The sequence below is a fragment of the Tubulanus polymorphus genome, chromosome 3 (assembly GCF_964204645.1).
Source record: "Tubulanus polymorphus chromosome 3, tnTubPoly1.2, whole genome shotgun sequence".
In the NCBI taxonomy this organism is placed as follows: domain Eukaryota; kingdom Metazoa; phylum Nemertea; class Palaeonemertea; order Tubulaniformes; family Tubulanidae; genus Tubulanus; species Tubulanus polymorphus.
In genome coordinates this window covers 4790991-4809201 of record NC_134027.1, presented here as the reverse complement: position 1 = coordinate 4809201, position 18211 = coordinate 4790991, and the positions used below count along the sequence as shown (strand labels likewise).

General features: G+C 35.2%; 1 protein-coding gene across 1 annotated transcript in view; it reads right to left on the bottom strand.

Moving 5' to 3' along the window:
- Nucleotides 1-18211, bottom strand: part of LOC141902326 (dynein axonemal heavy chain 3-like) — a 29485-nt gene that overhangs the window by 3765 nt on the left and 7509 nt on the right. The window contains 63 exon segments of the mRNA XM_074789994.1: nucleotides 9-95; nucleotides 451-527; nucleotides 1172-1300; nucleotides 1428-1605; nucleotides 1696-1821; nucleotides 1901-2072; nucleotides 2172-2332; nucleotides 2469-2573; nucleotides 2661-2798; nucleotides 2900-3085; nucleotides 3172-3288; nucleotides 3379-3465; nucleotides 3553-3724; nucleotides 3817-3950; nucleotides 4042-4146; nucleotides 4345-4440; nucleotides 4526-4681; nucleotides 4763-4963; nucleotides 5075-5146; nucleotides 5236-5394; nucleotides 5484-5666; nucleotides 5757-5919; nucleotides 6009-6142; nucleotides 6221-6412; nucleotides 6490-6585; nucleotides 6663-6853; nucleotides 6937-7075; nucleotides 7158-7334; nucleotides 7418-7567; nucleotides 7655-7768; nucleotides 7841-8060; nucleotides 8151-8300; nucleotides 8385-8623; nucleotides 10474-10618; nucleotides 10702-10935; nucleotides 11082-11215; nucleotides 11305-11523; nucleotides 11609-11827; nucleotides 11914-12213; nucleotides 12289-12432; nucleotides 12545-12682; nucleotides 12767-13057; nucleotides 13132-13240; nucleotides 13311-13509; nucleotides 13579-13720; nucleotides 13789-13941; nucleotides 14020-14248; nucleotides 14319-14386; nucleotides 14471-14561; nucleotides 14648-14787; nucleotides 14865-15065; nucleotides 15138-15266; nucleotides 15338-15526; nucleotides 15611-15805; nucleotides 15887-16082; nucleotides 16165-16295; nucleotides 16368-16571; nucleotides 16647-16851; nucleotides 16941-17194; nucleotides 17293-17499; nucleotides 17581-17779; nucleotides 17854-17984; nucleotides 18064-18168. Of these exon segments, the coding sequence (XP_074646095.1) occupies nucleotides 9-95; nucleotides 451-527; nucleotides 1172-1300; nucleotides 1428-1605; nucleotides 1696-1821; nucleotides 1901-2072; nucleotides 2172-2332; nucleotides 2469-2573; nucleotides 2661-2798; nucleotides 2900-3085; nucleotides 3172-3288; nucleotides 3379-3465; nucleotides 3553-3724; nucleotides 3817-3950; nucleotides 4042-4146; nucleotides 4345-4440; nucleotides 4526-4681; nucleotides 4763-4963; nucleotides 5075-5146; nucleotides 5236-5394; nucleotides 5484-5666; nucleotides 5757-5919; nucleotides 6009-6142; nucleotides 6221-6412; nucleotides 6490-6585; nucleotides 6663-6853; nucleotides 6937-7075; nucleotides 7158-7334; nucleotides 7418-7567; nucleotides 7655-7768; nucleotides 7841-8060; nucleotides 8151-8300; nucleotides 8385-8623; nucleotides 10474-10618; nucleotides 10702-10935; nucleotides 11082-11215; nucleotides 11305-11523; nucleotides 11609-11827; nucleotides 11914-12213; nucleotides 12289-12432; nucleotides 12545-12682; nucleotides 12767-13057; nucleotides 13132-13240; nucleotides 13311-13509; nucleotides 13579-13720; nucleotides 13789-13941; nucleotides 14020-14248; nucleotides 14319-14386; nucleotides 14471-14561; nucleotides 14648-14787; nucleotides 14865-15065; nucleotides 15138-15266; nucleotides 15338-15526; nucleotides 15611-15805; nucleotides 15887-16082; nucleotides 16165-16295; nucleotides 16368-16571; nucleotides 16647-16851; nucleotides 16941-17194; nucleotides 17293-17499; nucleotides 17581-17779; nucleotides 17854-17984; nucleotides 18064-18168 (10107 nt within the window).

The window sequence follows — 18211 nt, the reverse complement described above, 5'->3', positions numbered from 1 at the left end:
TTACTTACAGTTTCACAAATTCGCTCTAATTCACCCAACCAAGATCGGGCGAGATGACAGTTTTGAAGTACAACCCATGATCCTCCTTCAATGGCCTGTTAAAATATATACATTCTCACAATTGAAAAGCAAATAGGGCCTACAGGAATAATGAGGCTACAATAAAAAAGATTTTATAGATTTCTCTGAGGTCCCCATTGTAGTGATAATTTTCGCTTTTCTTCAGAAACATTAGTTTTGATTGAATATCCATCAGCTCTACGGTCCCTTGGTAGAATAGCCACACTCTGATGTGGAGAACAGATAATACGCTTAAAAATTATATACAGAATTCAAACGATGAAAAATCAATTATATTCATAAATAATTAAAATGAAAATACACGAACTCCACTAGAAATCATCGTCAGGTGTGTATTTTCTATATCAAAAATATATTCGCTGTACTTACTTTCATTATCATTTTTTCTGCGATTGGTCCCTGCCCTTGTCCAAGTGAGATTGTGTGTAATTTGCTTTGGCCCATACCTTAAAAATAAATTGTTACATCGGTGATTTACAAAATGACGAAATTGTCATCTCTTGAAAAATATGTTTCGTGTTTTAAACTGAATACAGAAGAACAAGCGATTCGTACGATTTTCAATGTGATACCAGTCACCATAATTATATGTGTATTTTCATATACGACGATAATAATAAAGTGATAAAAAACAGGTGGAATGAAAAACACAGTGAGCGAAGAAAATTCACAGTACGTGATGTGGAAAAAAACGGGTGGATTTTAGATCGAGTTTTATCAATCAAATATCTACAGACATCAAATCAAACAGCAATATATTACCATATATCAAGACCTGATTTACCAATCATTTTCATAATCACCGAAAAAGGACCTTAATTGTATGCTAAACTTGTTCCGATGATGATTACATCATCCTTTAAATTATCATTATACAAAATTAGCATCATCTAATAATCAGTTTCTAACATGTTTTTGTAGATTGACATTGGTTGAACTGTCATCGCGTCTTCATCAATCATTTACCATACTGTAAGAAGGTCCTTCATATCGATATTAAAATCAGGATGGAAGTGAATTTCACAGCTATAATCTGAAGTGTGCCACCAGACAGATATGATGAATACGGTGAAGATATATTAAAACATACATGCTCGTGAATAGCTTCTCTTAAGCATAACATTTTTCTGCACATCATTTTGATTGTTGGATAGTGTTGTTGTCTTTGCCTTTGCTACGGAGCTATGACGACTCGATACAAATGAACGCTCAATTATGCCTATATTGTATACACGTACCATAATGAGATGAACAATATAGAAAGTATGTATTTAAGTTAGATTGCTGCCAGAGAACATATACGACATTCTTGAATGAATTAAAATGCAAAAATCTGGAGACGGTACCTTTTTCCTCGGCAAACTTGTACAGACTAGCAAGCGGATCTGCACCCGGAGATAGGACGAAAATCAGCGGTGAAAAGTAGTTAGAGTCTGCATAACTTAATGACAGGTCAAATGTTGGTGGTTCGATATATTTCTGACCCATTCGTTCAACAATAAATGACTGAATGGCTGGTACCATCTGAAAAGAACATTTTGCGTTGATAATTCTATGGTCTACGGTCTTATTTTCGATCAATTTTCATGCGCAATTTAGTTTTTCGATAACTACCTTATCTGGACGAATACACCGCAAAATAATGAGCTCTTGAATTCTTGTAAGTTGTTCATCCCATGGTTCTGGATACTTTTCCGTTTGCGGACTTTGATGCTCATAAATCTGTTTCCATTCTGACAACTAAAGAGAAAAATTGTGTCAGTTATTTTAAAAAAAAACAGGCATTGACTCAGGTCAAGTATTTCTAATGGATACTAACATTTTTCTGAAAATGATCCATGAAACCCTGGAAAGCTGAAAGCTCAGACGCTCGAACAATTTCTGCCCATGACTTTTCCGGTAACCAGCTACTGGCTGGATTAGGAAATGGATTTTCAAGGGCAACGCCACCAGTTAGTAAAAACCTCCATTCGTCATCATCAACCCAACCACTGAAATGAGTATATGTGTAAAAATAGTTGAATTTTTCTTCATATATGAAAAATGAAATGCTAAACATGATCTACAAAAGTCAATAGCATTCAACTTACTCTCCCCTTGCAATTCCAATGCACAGTATAAATGAAAATAGTAGTTTATCTTTTTCAAACAATGATCGACAAACATTCTGATAAATGCTATATGTAAAATGTTCATTCAGATTCTCAATGCGCTCCCACAGTACATCAGATTTCTCGCTGTTCATGATTGACTGAAAACCAAAGAATGAAATTTACGTGCAAATGACGTATTAACACAGCTTATTCACTGGAATAAACATTGACTTTTTAAGGTCACTAGACATTTACGCTGTCTTTATTTTCGACCACTTTCATTGAACAACTTACTTGTAGATATAGATTGATGAACCAGGTGAGAGAATACTGGTACATCGGGTCTATATTCGCTAGATCTGAGATCGTGAAGAACAATATACTGCCATGCTTAGCCACCTACACAAAATTCAGAGATACATGGATCACTATCACCTGCGTTTTTGTGTATTTGATGGATAAATGGGGATATCAGTGTGAACATACCGGTCTGTAGCCATTACGAACTTCATCTATTTCTTCCTCAGTTTTTGTAGCTGTTTCTTGTTTGATTGAAATCTCCTCAGATAAAGATTTACTTGATGACAAAATCTCTATTGCTGTCTCATCCTCTAAAATGTTCCCCTGCATTCAAATAAAGCCCATTAAGGCTTATATTATAACTGTTCATTTTTCGTAAATCTGAGGTTTGATATAAGATAGCTAAGCGTACTATGAATACGTACCTCTGATGAAGATAACACTTCTAATATTTTGTCTTCGATTTCTTTCAATTGCCGTTTATTCTTTGCACTTTCAAGAATTAATTGATTCTTTTTCTCTTCAAGTTCTGGTTTTTCTTTGGCAGCAACGATACCGAGTAACTGGTCTTCTAAACCGAGCGGTGTTATCATGAAGTTCAAAAGTGTAACCTGAAAACATTCAGATATCACTAACTAAAGCTGATGATGAAATAGAAGACAATTGTAACCATACTACTGAAAGATGATGTACCAACCTTAACTGATACTTCAGGCAAATAATGAGGATTTCGCAATCTTGTTGTGATATAAAATCTAAAATCTCTACTGTATTCAATAATGTGTTCGCCAAGACGGATGTAGTCCATAGCATTCTGAATAAACAATTCAAATTTGAGAGAATCGAATCTTCTGCATTGAACTTCTCAAACAATAATCGAAAGTATCTTAAAAACAATGATTACCTGTTTGAACGTTTGTTTCAGTAGCAAAGGTTCCAAAATCGGGTCCAACTCTTCACCAACATTTTCAAGTAGGCAGGGATTTCCAAACTGCAATAAACGAGGTTTCGTTCCATAATATTAATGCTATATAATTATGTGATGAAATTCCCTTAAGATGGGTTTATACTACAGTACCTGTAAACAGTTTTCAAGTGTTCTGAGGTAGTTAGGGTCTGAAAGTTTCATTATCTCTAATTTGTTCGATTTCTCCATATTCTTCACCCATTTATTTGCCTGGCCTTGAGGATCAATCATCAATGGCCATCGATTAGCACAAGTTACTATAATAGCGTTATCTACTGAGAAACTGAAAATAGTACAATCAATTTTAATTCAGATACATCTAAAAATGCAGAGCTCAAATTTCCAGATTGCCGAGTTATAAGGAATATCTATTACTTATCAACAGGAAGTCCTGCAATCTGCCAGTCTCTTATTTTCACAGGTTCACCAAGGGTAACAGATAAACTGAACACATCTGATACAGGTATACCTTTCTGTCTACACAAATCAGACCATTCTTTCAAGCAACCCTGTAAATAACATGGATTACAAAAACTCTATATTTCCTCACAATCACTTCAGATAGTAATGATGGTTGAATGAAATACATAAACACCATACCTGTCTATATGATAGGTCAAATGGTCCCATATATGCCACGACACCAGCAGACAGTAGAACATCACCGACAATATTATCATATGTGTAACTAAGGGTTGCAATATTCTATAAAGACAAAACTAATTTGCTATTCAATAATTCCTTCCACGAGCACGAGGCTAATTCTTCTTAATTTTTCTGAGAGCTGCCTCATATATTAAAAAATAACTTGCTGCATGGAAGCTTTATATAGGTAGTTGCATACATAATTTATCATCCAATCCTAAAAATCTTAGTTAAAACGAGTAAGTCTCAAATATGCACCTGTTTCCATCTCTCCTTTTCTCCGCCCAGACCGCTTATCAACTTTTCGGCTCGTACGATCTTCACTTTAGTCAGTTCAATATTATCTTCTAGATTCTATAAAGTTGAATCATCTATGTAAACCCATCTTATATGGAAATACGTCGTGAACGAGTATATATTACAATTACAAGTAACTTACCTTTTTCTCATTCTGTTTGGTCTCTAGATTTTCATTGAGGCCATTCAGTTTATCTGTAACAATTTTTAGTTCAGCTTGTTTCTCTTTTAATTTACCCATCTGTTCTTTCAAGATACCTTCAGCTGCAACCAGACTTTTCCTTTTCGGGGCAACGACCTGCAAAATGAATTCAACTGTTACTTGCTTTCTTACATAAACTTGACTGCTGAATACAGAATATTTCAATCAGTTCTATACCTTGGCAACACTGTCATACACTTCAATAGCTCGAACCCATCGACATAAGCCTTCACAAGCTGATGACACGTTTTTTATGCGTTCAGGATCAAACTCTGGGTTTGTGATATAACGATCACGTATCTTCTTTATAACAGGTGCTGGAATATTGTCTTTATCAAACTCTTTCAATGAATCTAAAAATTTCATTTCACCCAACATCTGAAAAAGTCATACAACGATACAAGATATGTTGAAAGGAAAATGAATAAGTTATGATTCCGTTGTAAGCAAATTCTTGATTTATTAACAATTTTGAATAATCTTGATTACCTTCTTCGCAGATGGCCAATAATCTTCATATGTTTTACCATTTGCATCAACTTTATTTACAGATTTTACTCCCTGTAATAAAAATTGAATTATTCATACAGAAACTGGCAAATTGATACAATCCAAATACATCACTATCGATGAATCTATATAATCCATACCCTTAAGATGCAAACGGCTTCCAGGACAATTTTGATACCAATAGGAGGATTCTGCATTGCTTTTACTATTGATATGTCATTCTGTTTTAAAGTGTTCAGTGCAGCTATAGCAGCATTCATTGCTGGCATTGCTACAGCAAGTTTTTCTTCACATTCATCCTAAAAACGTATACACATTCCATGGGTAAATCTTAGTAACGTGAGTACACAAAATTCCATTTGCTTGAATAGTTCATCTACACATTTACCTTGATAGCCTTTGCTTCCATCGCAGCATTATTTGCAACTGCTTCTTCTTCTTCAACATGCTTTTTTATTTCTTCAACATCAACAGTTTCTTTTTCTATGACAGCTATCAGTTCAACAGTTTCTTTACTCGTTTCTATGAGTTTTGGTTGCAGATCTTGTAACTCCTTTTGCATTATCGATATCTATATGATAAATCGTATACATGTAAGCATGTTTTGGGCAGTGGAATTTATTGTACTATCACTGAATTGAGCAACAAATTCAAGGCTAACCTGTTTTTCAGAGAAGTCTAGTTTCTCTAATCCAACAGAATAACGATTCTTCAATGTCAACAGCTCCAGTCGTTTTTTATTTAGTAGATTTTTAAATGTCTTGATAAGCTCCAAATAAGATGTGGGTGTTACATAATTCTGACGTCTCATTGTTTCATAGTAACTAAAACAGAATCCCGCGAACCAGAAAAAGGTAATGACCTTTCAATTTCATGTACTATTAAGAAACACAGAACTACTTTTCGTACTCACATTTCTGATAGTTTTCGAACGCTTTGATGAAAATGTTGACACATGATAACAGTTTCTTCCCTGATTTCCTGAGACATTTCGACGTCGTCTAAGAATTTATTTGCAACTAATTCAAGTGCATCAGATGGCCAGGCCTAGACGGATAGCAAATATGTCTATGAATATATTATGGATTCTCACAATGAAAATAGTTCACCAAACAATGAGCTAACCTGAAACCAATCAATTGTGCAGCAATTGATCAATGAAGGAAACATTCTCAGTCGATTACGGAAAGCATCTCCAATCGGACTGAATGCGAGAACAACATGAAGATTGCGACGAACCCTTTCAATAAACTTGTTATACATATTGAGAGGAGTGATCTCAGCTAGAGGATTGTCAGCTTGGGTCAGTGCCTGCATCTGTAAATAAGAATAATGTGTTGAAATCCACAACAAATGCATATTTCAAGTACAGTAGATTGAATGGGAATAGTTACCCGTTCAATGATTTCCAGTCTGTCTTCATTCTCATAAAGATTAGGTATATCCCCAGTGTTCAGAATCATATTAACATCTTCCAGAAACGACTCATCCTAAATAACAAAACATGCTGGTAAATGATATCAAATTTCATTCCGTAATCACAATATCAAACTTTTCTCAACATTACCTTTATTTGATGATCACCGAATAAGAAAACCGTTGACACACCATCATCCCCAGCCTTACGTATCATTTTACGAAGATCATCCCTCCACTCAGCGAATGTGTAATTTTTTGTGATCTCAATCTGATAAAGCTCGAAGTCAGTCATAAATGCGGCCAGTCGAGAAGCACTTTGTCGACCGCTACCCCCAATTCCTGTAGATAGAAAGAAAAGCAGATTGATAAATAATACTGAAGACGAATGATACAAATCTATTATTTATGTGAAATCAGTTTACCAATAAGAAGGCAATGTCCATTAGGCTGCTTGAGAACCCGGCTGATGCGTGAAATATGTTCGATGGCAAATCGGAACATAACTAAGTCCATTGGTGCTTTACTCATCATATTATATTCTTCAAGATAACCTTCAATTGTCTGTAAGAATATCCATTAGAAGAAGTTCAATCAAAATTCTTTTTAAGCATTGCCTGAACGTACTGAAATGGTCTAAACTCACCTTGCGCAATTCTTTAATGTCACTGATTTCATCATACATTCGTTCTTTGCCTTTCTTGCTCATGTAATCACCAAACATTAAGCTGCGTAGATCATCATCGCAAACTTGTTTACCAGGAGTTGATAAATGATTGAACACAACATTCATTTTCTCTTTAAACTGACTCTCTGTCGCCATCTAAACAATAAAGTCACAATTCAATATGATACTTTTATCGATCAGCATGTACAATAGCGAGAGTTCTAGGGATGTGAACTTACCTTCACCATTTTGAAGAAAGTTTCTCTATTTGAATCATCGACCAAACGATCATAGAATACTCGGTAAACCTCATGTACCCAAACGCGGATCAGTTTATGAGCACCTTCAGTACCAGTTGGCACTGATTTAGAAGTCAAAAGCAAAACCCCCTAAAATGTTCACAGTGGAAGAAATTGAAGTTACAAATATAAATCAATACACGAATGTGAATCTTGAGAATGATGTGGGGGTTATACTTGAACAACTCTGGAGAAATCACGTAGGTTGAAAACATAATGAGATTTTGATGGCGTAGGTAAGAAGTTATTGATTGCTTGTTGATAGATTTCACATGTCGCATGGACAATCACCTGGAAAAAAGTGAGATAATGTTCATCTATGATGATTACACCCATAAATTTGGTATATTGTATGAATCTTACTTTTGAGAATCTCTTAAGCGCTGTTTCGAAACCCTGATTGAAATGCCAGTCTACAATTGGTTGAAATATTCCTTTCATCGTCTCTTCATCGAATGACTCAATACCAATCACATTGAAATGACGGAGAAATCTAGGAGTCACATTATTTCTACCACCACCTGGTGGACCCATCGCGCACACCATAATGATATCAATCATTTCAAGGATATTCGTATCTTTTCTGCAAGGTTTCAACAAAGAAGTTGCTTAACATCTTATTCACAAAAAAGGTAATTTTCGTAGTAAACCATAAAATAGTGTAGATTTTTACCTGTCAAACCAATAACCATGATCAATCCACTGTCGTAGTAATTCAATTGGTGGCTGAGCTCCATATTTCTCTTTAGCTGGCATGTTCAAATCATCAACAAACACAACCAATGTCTTTCCAATCTGAGGACCATATACACCCCTCTTTCTCCTTTATGAAATACACATACAACTTAAATATTAAACTTGAAGATCAAGAAAACATTCATTAGGTCGACTGATGACAACTTATTACCGTTCTAGTTTAGAAAAAATTATATCTTGGGTTTGATTTGCTGATGTCTGAGCTGAGAAGTTGACATTGCTCGGGATGTATTTGTCTTTTGGTAATTCCAGTAAGAAGTTGTTAGTGATGGCGCTCTTTCCAGTTCCAGTTGGGCCGACAAAGAGTAATGGCTTTCCCAAAGGTATAAACTTTTGAAGGAAATATCTTTGTCGGACTGTGTCCACAGTATTGATTATCAGTTCATTCACCTAGAATTTATAAAATGAATGTATTGAAGAATCACAGATTCAAATATTAACATTCCTATCAAAACTGTCAGCCTAAGTAGGTATCTATCTACCAGGGTAAATTATCCCAAAGAGTAACGTCAGTGTGATATTCTAGCAGTGGTCTAAATTCTAATCCTCTTAGTAATTTACTATACAAAAACGTATTTTCCTTAAACACCAATAGTAAGAACGATTAAATTGAAGCTATACCAGATTGAAAGTTGGAAAATGATGAAAGATGATGACAGCAAAGCAATTGATTTTTCTGTGATACGCACTGTGGAGGTTATATAAGTGTGGCATAAATATATGTGACATGCATTATATATGTACGTAGAGCTATATATGACAGAAACTGCAAGAAAACGTGTACAAATACCAAAAAGTGATATATAGTGTATCTGAACAACAGAACATGCAAGATATCTAATTGTTAGCATGCTCATAAAGTGAAATGAGAAATGCCAAACCAGTTGAATTCAGAACACCTGAAACCTCTAGTGGTTTTCCTAACCACAAATACACACAAACACAAGAATTGAGACCTTATAAGATCACATGCCCACAGATTAGGAATATATGAGTAAGCAATCAATGCTGAGATTTGAATCAAGCATGTTGGTTTCTTGGAGAAACTGTGCAATTGAATTATCCATGCTTAAACATATCATGCACCATAATTCGGCGATCATTTTTCTTAGAATCCATAGTTATGTACGCATAGAGGCATTTCCGCCACCACTAAGATACTATGCATTGAGGACATAAATTTCAATGCTGTAATTTTGACAAATGGATAAATATGTATAAATAAGTGTGGATTTCAGACCTTACCATTATACGAATGTCCAACTCAAGCTGTAATACACCGGGCATTTACACATGAATATGCAAATTTCAAACAAAAGACACTTTAACCTAACTACTTATTCAGTTTTGAATCTTTTTTCATTACTAGTAATCAATTTTAGTTCATATTACATTTTTCTCTCCGGCAAAAATATCACCTCTGAAAATGTATGCGTTAGTAATGAATAATTTTAGCGGATTATTTTCTAATTTAAGTAACTTATGTACTAATATCCAGATTTTATATTCTACCTACAAAACATACCCTATAACATCATAAAACACACAGATCTATAAACATAATTCTAACATTTAACATTTAATTTACTATGAAATATGTATGTACATTTATATAGCCTTTCACCTTCAAGTATAATACAAAACATGACAGTTGAAACCCAAAATCCAAGACAAGACCAAAAATCTTTCATACAAAGGTACTGTATTGTATGGGTATATAGGAAGCATGCTGCAACTTACATCAAAACGTTTTTTGTTTTTCCTCCTTTTTTCTGGTTGATTCTAACATGTACATTATAATGGGAATACTTTTTAATGTATTACGTATATAAGGTATATCGCACGATAAAGCCTTAATATATGAACGATCAAGTAAATATAATATCACTAAATTCTCTAAAACCTTTACAGTTAATATTCTCGTTGAAGATTTGATAACATAATATACTTGCTACTCATTGCTACAGGTACTCAAAGTGATAGTGCAGAAGATGTCTTAATGATTAAGAAAGGTAGAAATGCATATTTGATTATAAAAAGAACTTTGGCCAATGATTTTAACTTTGAAGAGATTTTCGGAAATTCCATTCAAAGAAATATGCATTGTAGTTAAAGAAATACTTTTACTACTTGGAAAACTCACCTTCACTGTCTGTAAACAGAAATAATAAAACATTAGATTATGTTTGTATCTAAGGTTACTTAACGATTGAATTTAGGCTTGAATTTTAGAAATTTACCTTTGCCTTTTCATCGATATCTATTTTTTCAACAAGGCTGCTCCACGTGTGCCAAGATCCATATGTCTTCCTTATATAAACATGATCATATATAGTTAGTTTCTTGGGTATCAGCAAGTTTCGCGGAAACTTCAAATCCTTCGGTCTGAAATAAAAATAGGAGAAAAGTTAAATTACCGGGTTATCTAGTATACATTCATCTAGTAGGATCTTTTACCCATGAATTACCTTGGATACTTAGAACTGCCTTCCATTTCACACAACCCACGGAAAAAATCATCAAACTTTAACCGTGATTGACAATCAAGTGTAGCACCAATTGACCAAACAATGGAGAAGAAGAAATGGCATATCAGCATATTTGTCCTTTCTTCGATAAGTTTCTGTTCAGACATTGATGGGGGTTTCTCTGTATCATCATCATCAAATTCCTCATCACTCTCATCATCACTTCCAATAGTTCTGCAAATAATTAAAAACAACTTCTTTAACACTTTCTAAGACGTATAGGACAATGAAATGCACTGGTTATCAGAGCAATTGCGGTAACTGTAGTTTCTCACTCAACCTCACATATGCACGTTTGATATAAATGTGATATTACTTACTTGACTTCCTCCAACATACATGTATAAAGTTTTAACATACTCATAGTTAAGTGCATCGTGTGACATGACAAAAAGTGACGACAACTTTTTGTGACAAAATTAAGGCAAGGTGGTAGCATCCACTCAAATAACATCTGAAAGTAGTGACCAGGAGCAAGTGATCGTGGCTGTGAATATAGACACTTACTGCAAACCATGCAAGGGCAACTTATATTAAACTAACTTTGATGATAGACTTTTGGTCTTGGTTGAGTACAGGTGGAAGTGACCCATGTATCAGCCAAGATTTCACCAACGGTTCCCATCCAAGCTGATGTGGCTCTAGGTAGATCATACCACATCTACTGACAGTTGCTGGCGAAGCTTGTTCCAGGTCTTTAGGTTCAAATATCATATTCTGTTTGTTGTTCATTTGAATAATCTCACCGCTCATCAGACACAGCTGCAACATTAGTTACATTACGGTACTAATTAGAAATGGGAGCCATTCGACCATCTTTCATCCAAATATGTTTGTATGAGCTCACCTTCTTGTTATCATCAAGAACAGTATTCATGTTTTCGATCCATACAGCATCCACAGGTCCATCAAATATGATCCATTTGCGTTCATCCGAGATCTTGCTTGCATGATCACGAAATGTATTAGCCAAGACACCATCTGACCATTCATGAGAAACAGGATCAAAACGTCCGTACAGCTGACCCATTGTTATAGCTTTAGGATTTATGATACGGAATATAACCTAGATTTGACATACGTAGGTAAACATGAATGAGTTATAGCCAAAGTCATCAAACTGAAAATAATTTGAAATGCTCATTGAAATACCTGATTTTCATCCATTAGATTTTGAGAGTGTAATTGTCCTAGTGCAGCTGCTAGTGCCTTGAATGCACATGTTTTTCCTCCAATTGGATCTCCAACTATCATTAGTCCATGTCTAACTAGTATCATGTCATAGATTTGAATAATCTTTTCAATGAACCACGGAATTGACTGTAGGCCTTTCTTTTCTAACACATCAACCAGAGTTGCCTGAAGATGGCCATAATCGGGTTTAGGCACTTTAACTCCAGGAAACAAGTCCGATATGATTCCTTCGAACAACGGAATATCATGAGACAGAAACTACAATGTAAAATAAGAAATATCATATCGAAATTCTGCATATGATAAAAAGAACACAAATTTGGCTGAAAATACCTTTGGAAGATTAACATCATTGATTGAACGCAATAGAAGTTCAGCTTCATCTTGAATGGGATATTTCAACTTCAGGTTACCGGCCGCAGTCAGTACTGATTTTACAGCTCGCATTCCATAATCATAATGATGCTGTGAAGACAACTGAAAATGAAAATAAATGATTTTACTCAAAACGCTGATGAATTATAACATTGAGAGGGCACATTCAAATAAAATACGTGCTTGTTGTTGGACTTTTGAACATAGTATTTACCTGTTCAGAACAGAGTCTGTATGTAGCAACAATTTTTGCAGCTAGTTCTCGGGCTCTTACGAAGCCCATAGAGTACAATGATATCTCAGCAATGAGCGCATAGTCTGGGATCATCATTGCAACTGTTCTAAATAGCACCTTAACAAGAAAATGTATTCTGAAAGTTATAATCTATTAACACTCAAAGACATAAGTTATCAAAAAGTCGGGATTAATTGACACCTTTAAATTATCAGGAAGCTCAGCACGACCAGCGTAACCTGGGTTCATAGTGATGAAAATCGTACAAGAAGGATCGAGAGATATTTCTGTTCCTTCAAACACAAATGTAGTAACTTGTTCAGCAACAGCTCTCTGTATAGTTTGAATCTGTTGCGCAACGACAGAAAGAACTTCCAGCTCAATACGATTGAATTCATCAAAGCAAGCCCATGCACCAGACTGGGCCAAACCCTTAAAAAACTTCCCCATCGCTTTGTAATCAAGGCCATCTGAGCAATTGAAAACCACACACTGAAAAACACAATATTTGACAGGATAAGGATACCATTGAAGTAATCAACATAGTTTGGGAATTATTTGCTGACCTGTTTAGCAACGACTTTAGCAAGATCTTTGCACGTCTCTGTTTTACCAGTTCCAGCTGGTCCCTCAGGAGCACCACCAAGATTTAATAGCAAGGCTCCCATTAGGGTCCTTAAAAAGAAATAAGCAAAAAATGTAAAAAGTGACAATTCAATATTTCCATATAATGCTTACTACTTGCCTGTAACATCGATCAGTGAGAGGGGTAATAACCAACCGACCAGTATTTCCCAGATATTCATAACCATATGGCACACAGGTAGTTATCATACGGACCATCACTGCATGACTCTCCCAGTAATACCGCAATTGACTGATCCATGAGAAATCATTTGGTGACATTGTGCCTGTACTGAGCAGGTTACTCACTACATCTCGAGCTGTAAATATAAAAACAGTTTTCAAGAGCTGATAATTCAATGAACAACTCATTTATTTCTTATGCTTACCATGTACATCTAAAACAATCAGAGCTCCTAATGTAATTCGCGCCATCTTTGGTATTTTACCTCGTACAAGAGTAACAACTTCTTCTATGTGTTTGTTGCTTAATTTCAGATAAGATGGAAGTCCATCTGGTTTCTCAATAGCCTACAAAATATCAAAATTCCATCAATGACGTTCTATAGTGAGTGATTGATAACAATTGTGATCTGTACCTGTGTGACTTCAGCAGTCCAATGCACAGTGCTTGATGCCAATACAACTTGACCTGGCCAGTTCATAACCCAATCTTTACGAGGTTGACGGGTATAAGCATCGATAGCTCGTGCCATTTGTTCTCTAAGACTTAATTTCATCACCTCTTCCACCTTTAACAAATATTAATTATATAACGTATGCCTATGTTTGTTTTCATTTTAATTGAAATGCAGATTCCTGATAAATACCTGAAGGAGCCATTTTTCCACTAGACCTTTTGCATCAGCAGGTATAATCTTTCGAACAAATGCCACCTCTTCATTCTCAGCAGATTTCATTGCAGTGATTATTTTATCAATATCAAATGTAAGTTCTGCAATACCTTCAAAGCACTTCTTCAAATGCGGCTGCACTCGAAGCGGGTCTTTCGTTTCTGATAGGATTTCAAGTAGTTCATCATTGGATAGGAAGAAAAACCTATGGAAGAAGTGAAGATGTTAGCTAGTTGAAAAATCAAGTATGGTATGATTCTTTAGAATTTGGCTACCTTGGGAAAAACAGGCGTTTTGTTTCCAGATAATCGTTTAAACCTTTTTGTATATCATCTAACATTGACTGAAATGAGATAAAATTTTCATTGATTATCACATCTGATTAGATAAGGGAATAGTTGATTATCGTAGCTAGATGAAATCTTACCTCAGAGTGTTGAAGCTTTTCTAACATCTGATCCTGTGAAACAACAACTAATGCCTTCGTGTCTCTTACAGCATTGGTCATAATTGTGCACCTATTGGAGGAATGAATCTACGTTTATATTACAAACTTCAAATATGGAGTCACACTCCAGTAACTAAACGAAAGAACATCACGAACCAGTGTTCATCAACTTCTTCAAACATCTTTCCTTCAACGGGAATCTGTTGTCTGATATCTGCTGAGCCAAATATTGGTTCTAGATATAACCAGGCAGCCTGCACTTTCAACCACGAATCCAAGATGGACATCATACGATGCTAACATATAAAAGTTTTAGAATTCTTTAAGAGTCATCATAAAAACCTTTCCTTTCTTCATATTACCCAGTACTCACCAGAAATAAATCCCAGTCATTAATTTCCTTCTCAAATGGTCCAATAAATGGTGAACCTTTCATTGTAGTTGTTTTAACAATATGATCCTCTAGCAATGCTTGAATATCATCAAATGCTGATAATATGCTGACACCAGTATCCTTATAGGGAACAAAATTGAAATGGATATTTTCCCAGTCAGTCTTCATCTTCTTCAAGGCCTAAACAAACAAACATAAAGTGTTTTTTTACCAAACCTGTCAGAAACTTTTAGATTTAATAAAAGAAAGTACCTTCTCGAGAGCATATTCTTTGCTAGCTTGAGCAGATATTTCGGACAGATTGTCGAGGTATTTCTCTAAACTGAGCTGTAGCATTTCTAATAATGGGGTGTCCAGCTTCGGAGTCATATTGAATCCAACCTAGAAAGAAAACATTGTCAATATTTCATTGGGAACTTGTAATGGCCTTCTATAAGTATATTAGTATTAACCTTTTCACTCATCTTATCCCAATGTCTCTGTTTAATACCAGGATTACACAGAGAACCAATAAGTGGCATGTTGATGCGGAATTTCTCAAGTTTGGCTTTAATTGTTGCAGAGGCACGAAGTGGACCCTTAAAATCCGGATGAGCAAACTGTTTTGTGAGCTTATAAGCTGTCCTCCAGATTTGTTGGACCTAAAAGAAGAAAATTGATTAATCGATTCACAATTCTCTGATATATCATCATTATCATTATGTTCATAAACCATTGATAATGACCTCTTCTTCTACTTCTTCAGCATTAACCTCTAAAAGAGGCCCATTCATCCACTTGTCATATTGAGCATGGAATTTTACAGCAGTAGACCACAATTTATCATAAGGCTCTTTAGAATTGCGTATATTTTGTATTTGTTCGTAGAGTGTCTGTTGTCCTGTTCCCAGCAACATCTCTTCCTTATTGATCAACAGTTTCTGAATAATAAGATAACATATTGAAACGTTGATCATACATATTCATAAGTCAGAATGTGATTGAACTAAAAAGACTCTCACTTCCTCTTGAAACTCATCAATCTTGGTTTGTATTTCATTCAATTCATTCATATATTGTTCAGCCTCTGACATTCGATCTTTCATTGAAAATTCCTTGATCTGTTTTGCAACATCATTGAGCTGGGTGTTGAACCTTTGCTGCCAATCAACCAGTTTTTGCAGAGCTACATCATGTTCTCTCTGTAATTTCTGTTCACTATGATTAGAATTATAAAACCAGCCATCATTTTCTGAGCCAACATGAATTGAACAACTGCAAAAAACCATGTGATGTATACCTGCTTTGGATCATAGGAATAACACGATCAGGCCAGCTAAATGTGTTACCATTCAGTAATATATCATCTTTAGGTAAATGGGCATAATCCATAAGGAACAAGAGATTCTCACCAGCTATTTCCAGCTTTTCCTACAATACATGAGAAATTATTGTAAATTCAGTTACATCGCTTTCTTGTCATGAATTGGATATGCTACTCACCCTTAATTTCAGGAGTTCTCCACATCTTAGATTGTCTACATAGTCTTGTAGTTGAACAAGATCAGTTGTTGACTCAGCCTGGGTCGTTATCCGTTTGACGATGTCATCAAATTGTGTACAGATCGCCCGGTTAAATTTTCGGCTGTTCTCCTTGATGTTATCAATCATCACATTAGTGAGCGATGCCACTCTGTTTAATATCCACTGAAAAAATTATCATTTTCTAGATTAAAGCAAAACTGGTTTTCAGAAACAATTTTTGAAATTCCAATTAATTACCTGATTGATAAGAGAACAATCTAGGAGAAAAAAATGCATTGGTACATCAATAGGAAGTGAGGCGACTTCGCTACCCATTTTCTTCAGATTTTCAATTTCTTTCACGTAATCTCGTAAATGACGTTCTTTACTGATGAATTTGGCAACACGTTGATCTGCAGCATGTGTGAGCAAGTATTGATATGGTTCATAAACAGACATGTACCTGAAATTCAGACAGGAAATGAGCTACACAAGGTTGTTTGTTTCTTAGAGCCGAAAGAAATGTGCGAGAAAAATGATGTGGATACAAACTTTGTCGGTCCATGACTGTTACAGGAAACAACATTTCGTATACGATCTTTAGCAACATTCACCAACTCTTCATTAACTTCCACAGTCCTTATAAACTTATGTGGCATATCTTCTACATCTTGGAACAATTTATGTTCAATACGTTGAATACCCTCAACAGAGTGGATCATTACATCAATAACTTGGTTGAAAAATTCACATACGCGATCAAAATTTGGCACAAATTTTAATTTTTCATTCTCTAGGTCTTGATCCTTTAAAAGATTCCATATTATTCAAAATTAATGTTGATTCATAACACAATCTTCATGCAAAACCTAAAACTGTGGCATAATCTCATCATCTTTCTTACCAGGAAGAATCTGATAGGAATGATTTCAGTTGGAAGAGCTAATCCAGCAAATATATCGTATTCATCTTCATACGCATTACCAGTTGTATATTCTTCTACTAGTTCCACGAGGTCAAAGATAGAATTACGAACACAGCTACGCAATAAATTTGACATCAACATACTGACGCTATTGAAGAAATTGTCCATTTTGTCAAGTCGTTTCTCCTTAATCAAAAGATACATAGAAAGGTTACAAGAAACAATGCCCCCAATAATCTATTTGAAAGGACTAGGATATTAAAATACCTCTTCTGATTCGGGCATTAAAGCTTCAATTTGTTGTCTTTTTTCCCAGATTATATCACAACATTCATCCATCCATTGAGTGTCTAAAACTTTGGCTGCGATATCGGATGATTTTTTCACCTCATCTAACAATGTTTCCATAGTAACTGGCATGATTTTCCGAAGTTTTGCTATGTCGAGCAATCGAAATTGCCCATATCTATGAAAGATTAAAATGCTCATGATTATTGAACATAGTGGGTAGGATTTATAATAATGAAAGAGAAAACTTACTGAGATTCAAAGTGATAAAGTAAAGCAGGCATTACAGGCTGAACAACAAATAGCTCCCTTTGTAAAAACTCTTTTGATTCCAGTAATCTTTCTTTCCACGGGAAGTAGATGCGACCAGCGGGATTTGATTGCTGAAATCAGTAAATGACCAGTGTTATAAGGAAGGAAACCCTTTGAAATGCATGCAGGTTGCTTCACCACTTCACATACTTTTTCAGGAATTACTACTCCAAGTCTTTCTTGTTCAGTAGCATCCAACAAAACATAGTCTAACATAGATCTTTTCATTGCTACCTGGTAGTCATCTTCCATTTCCTTTAATAAAAGATAGAAATCACATCGTTAAAACCACAAAGAA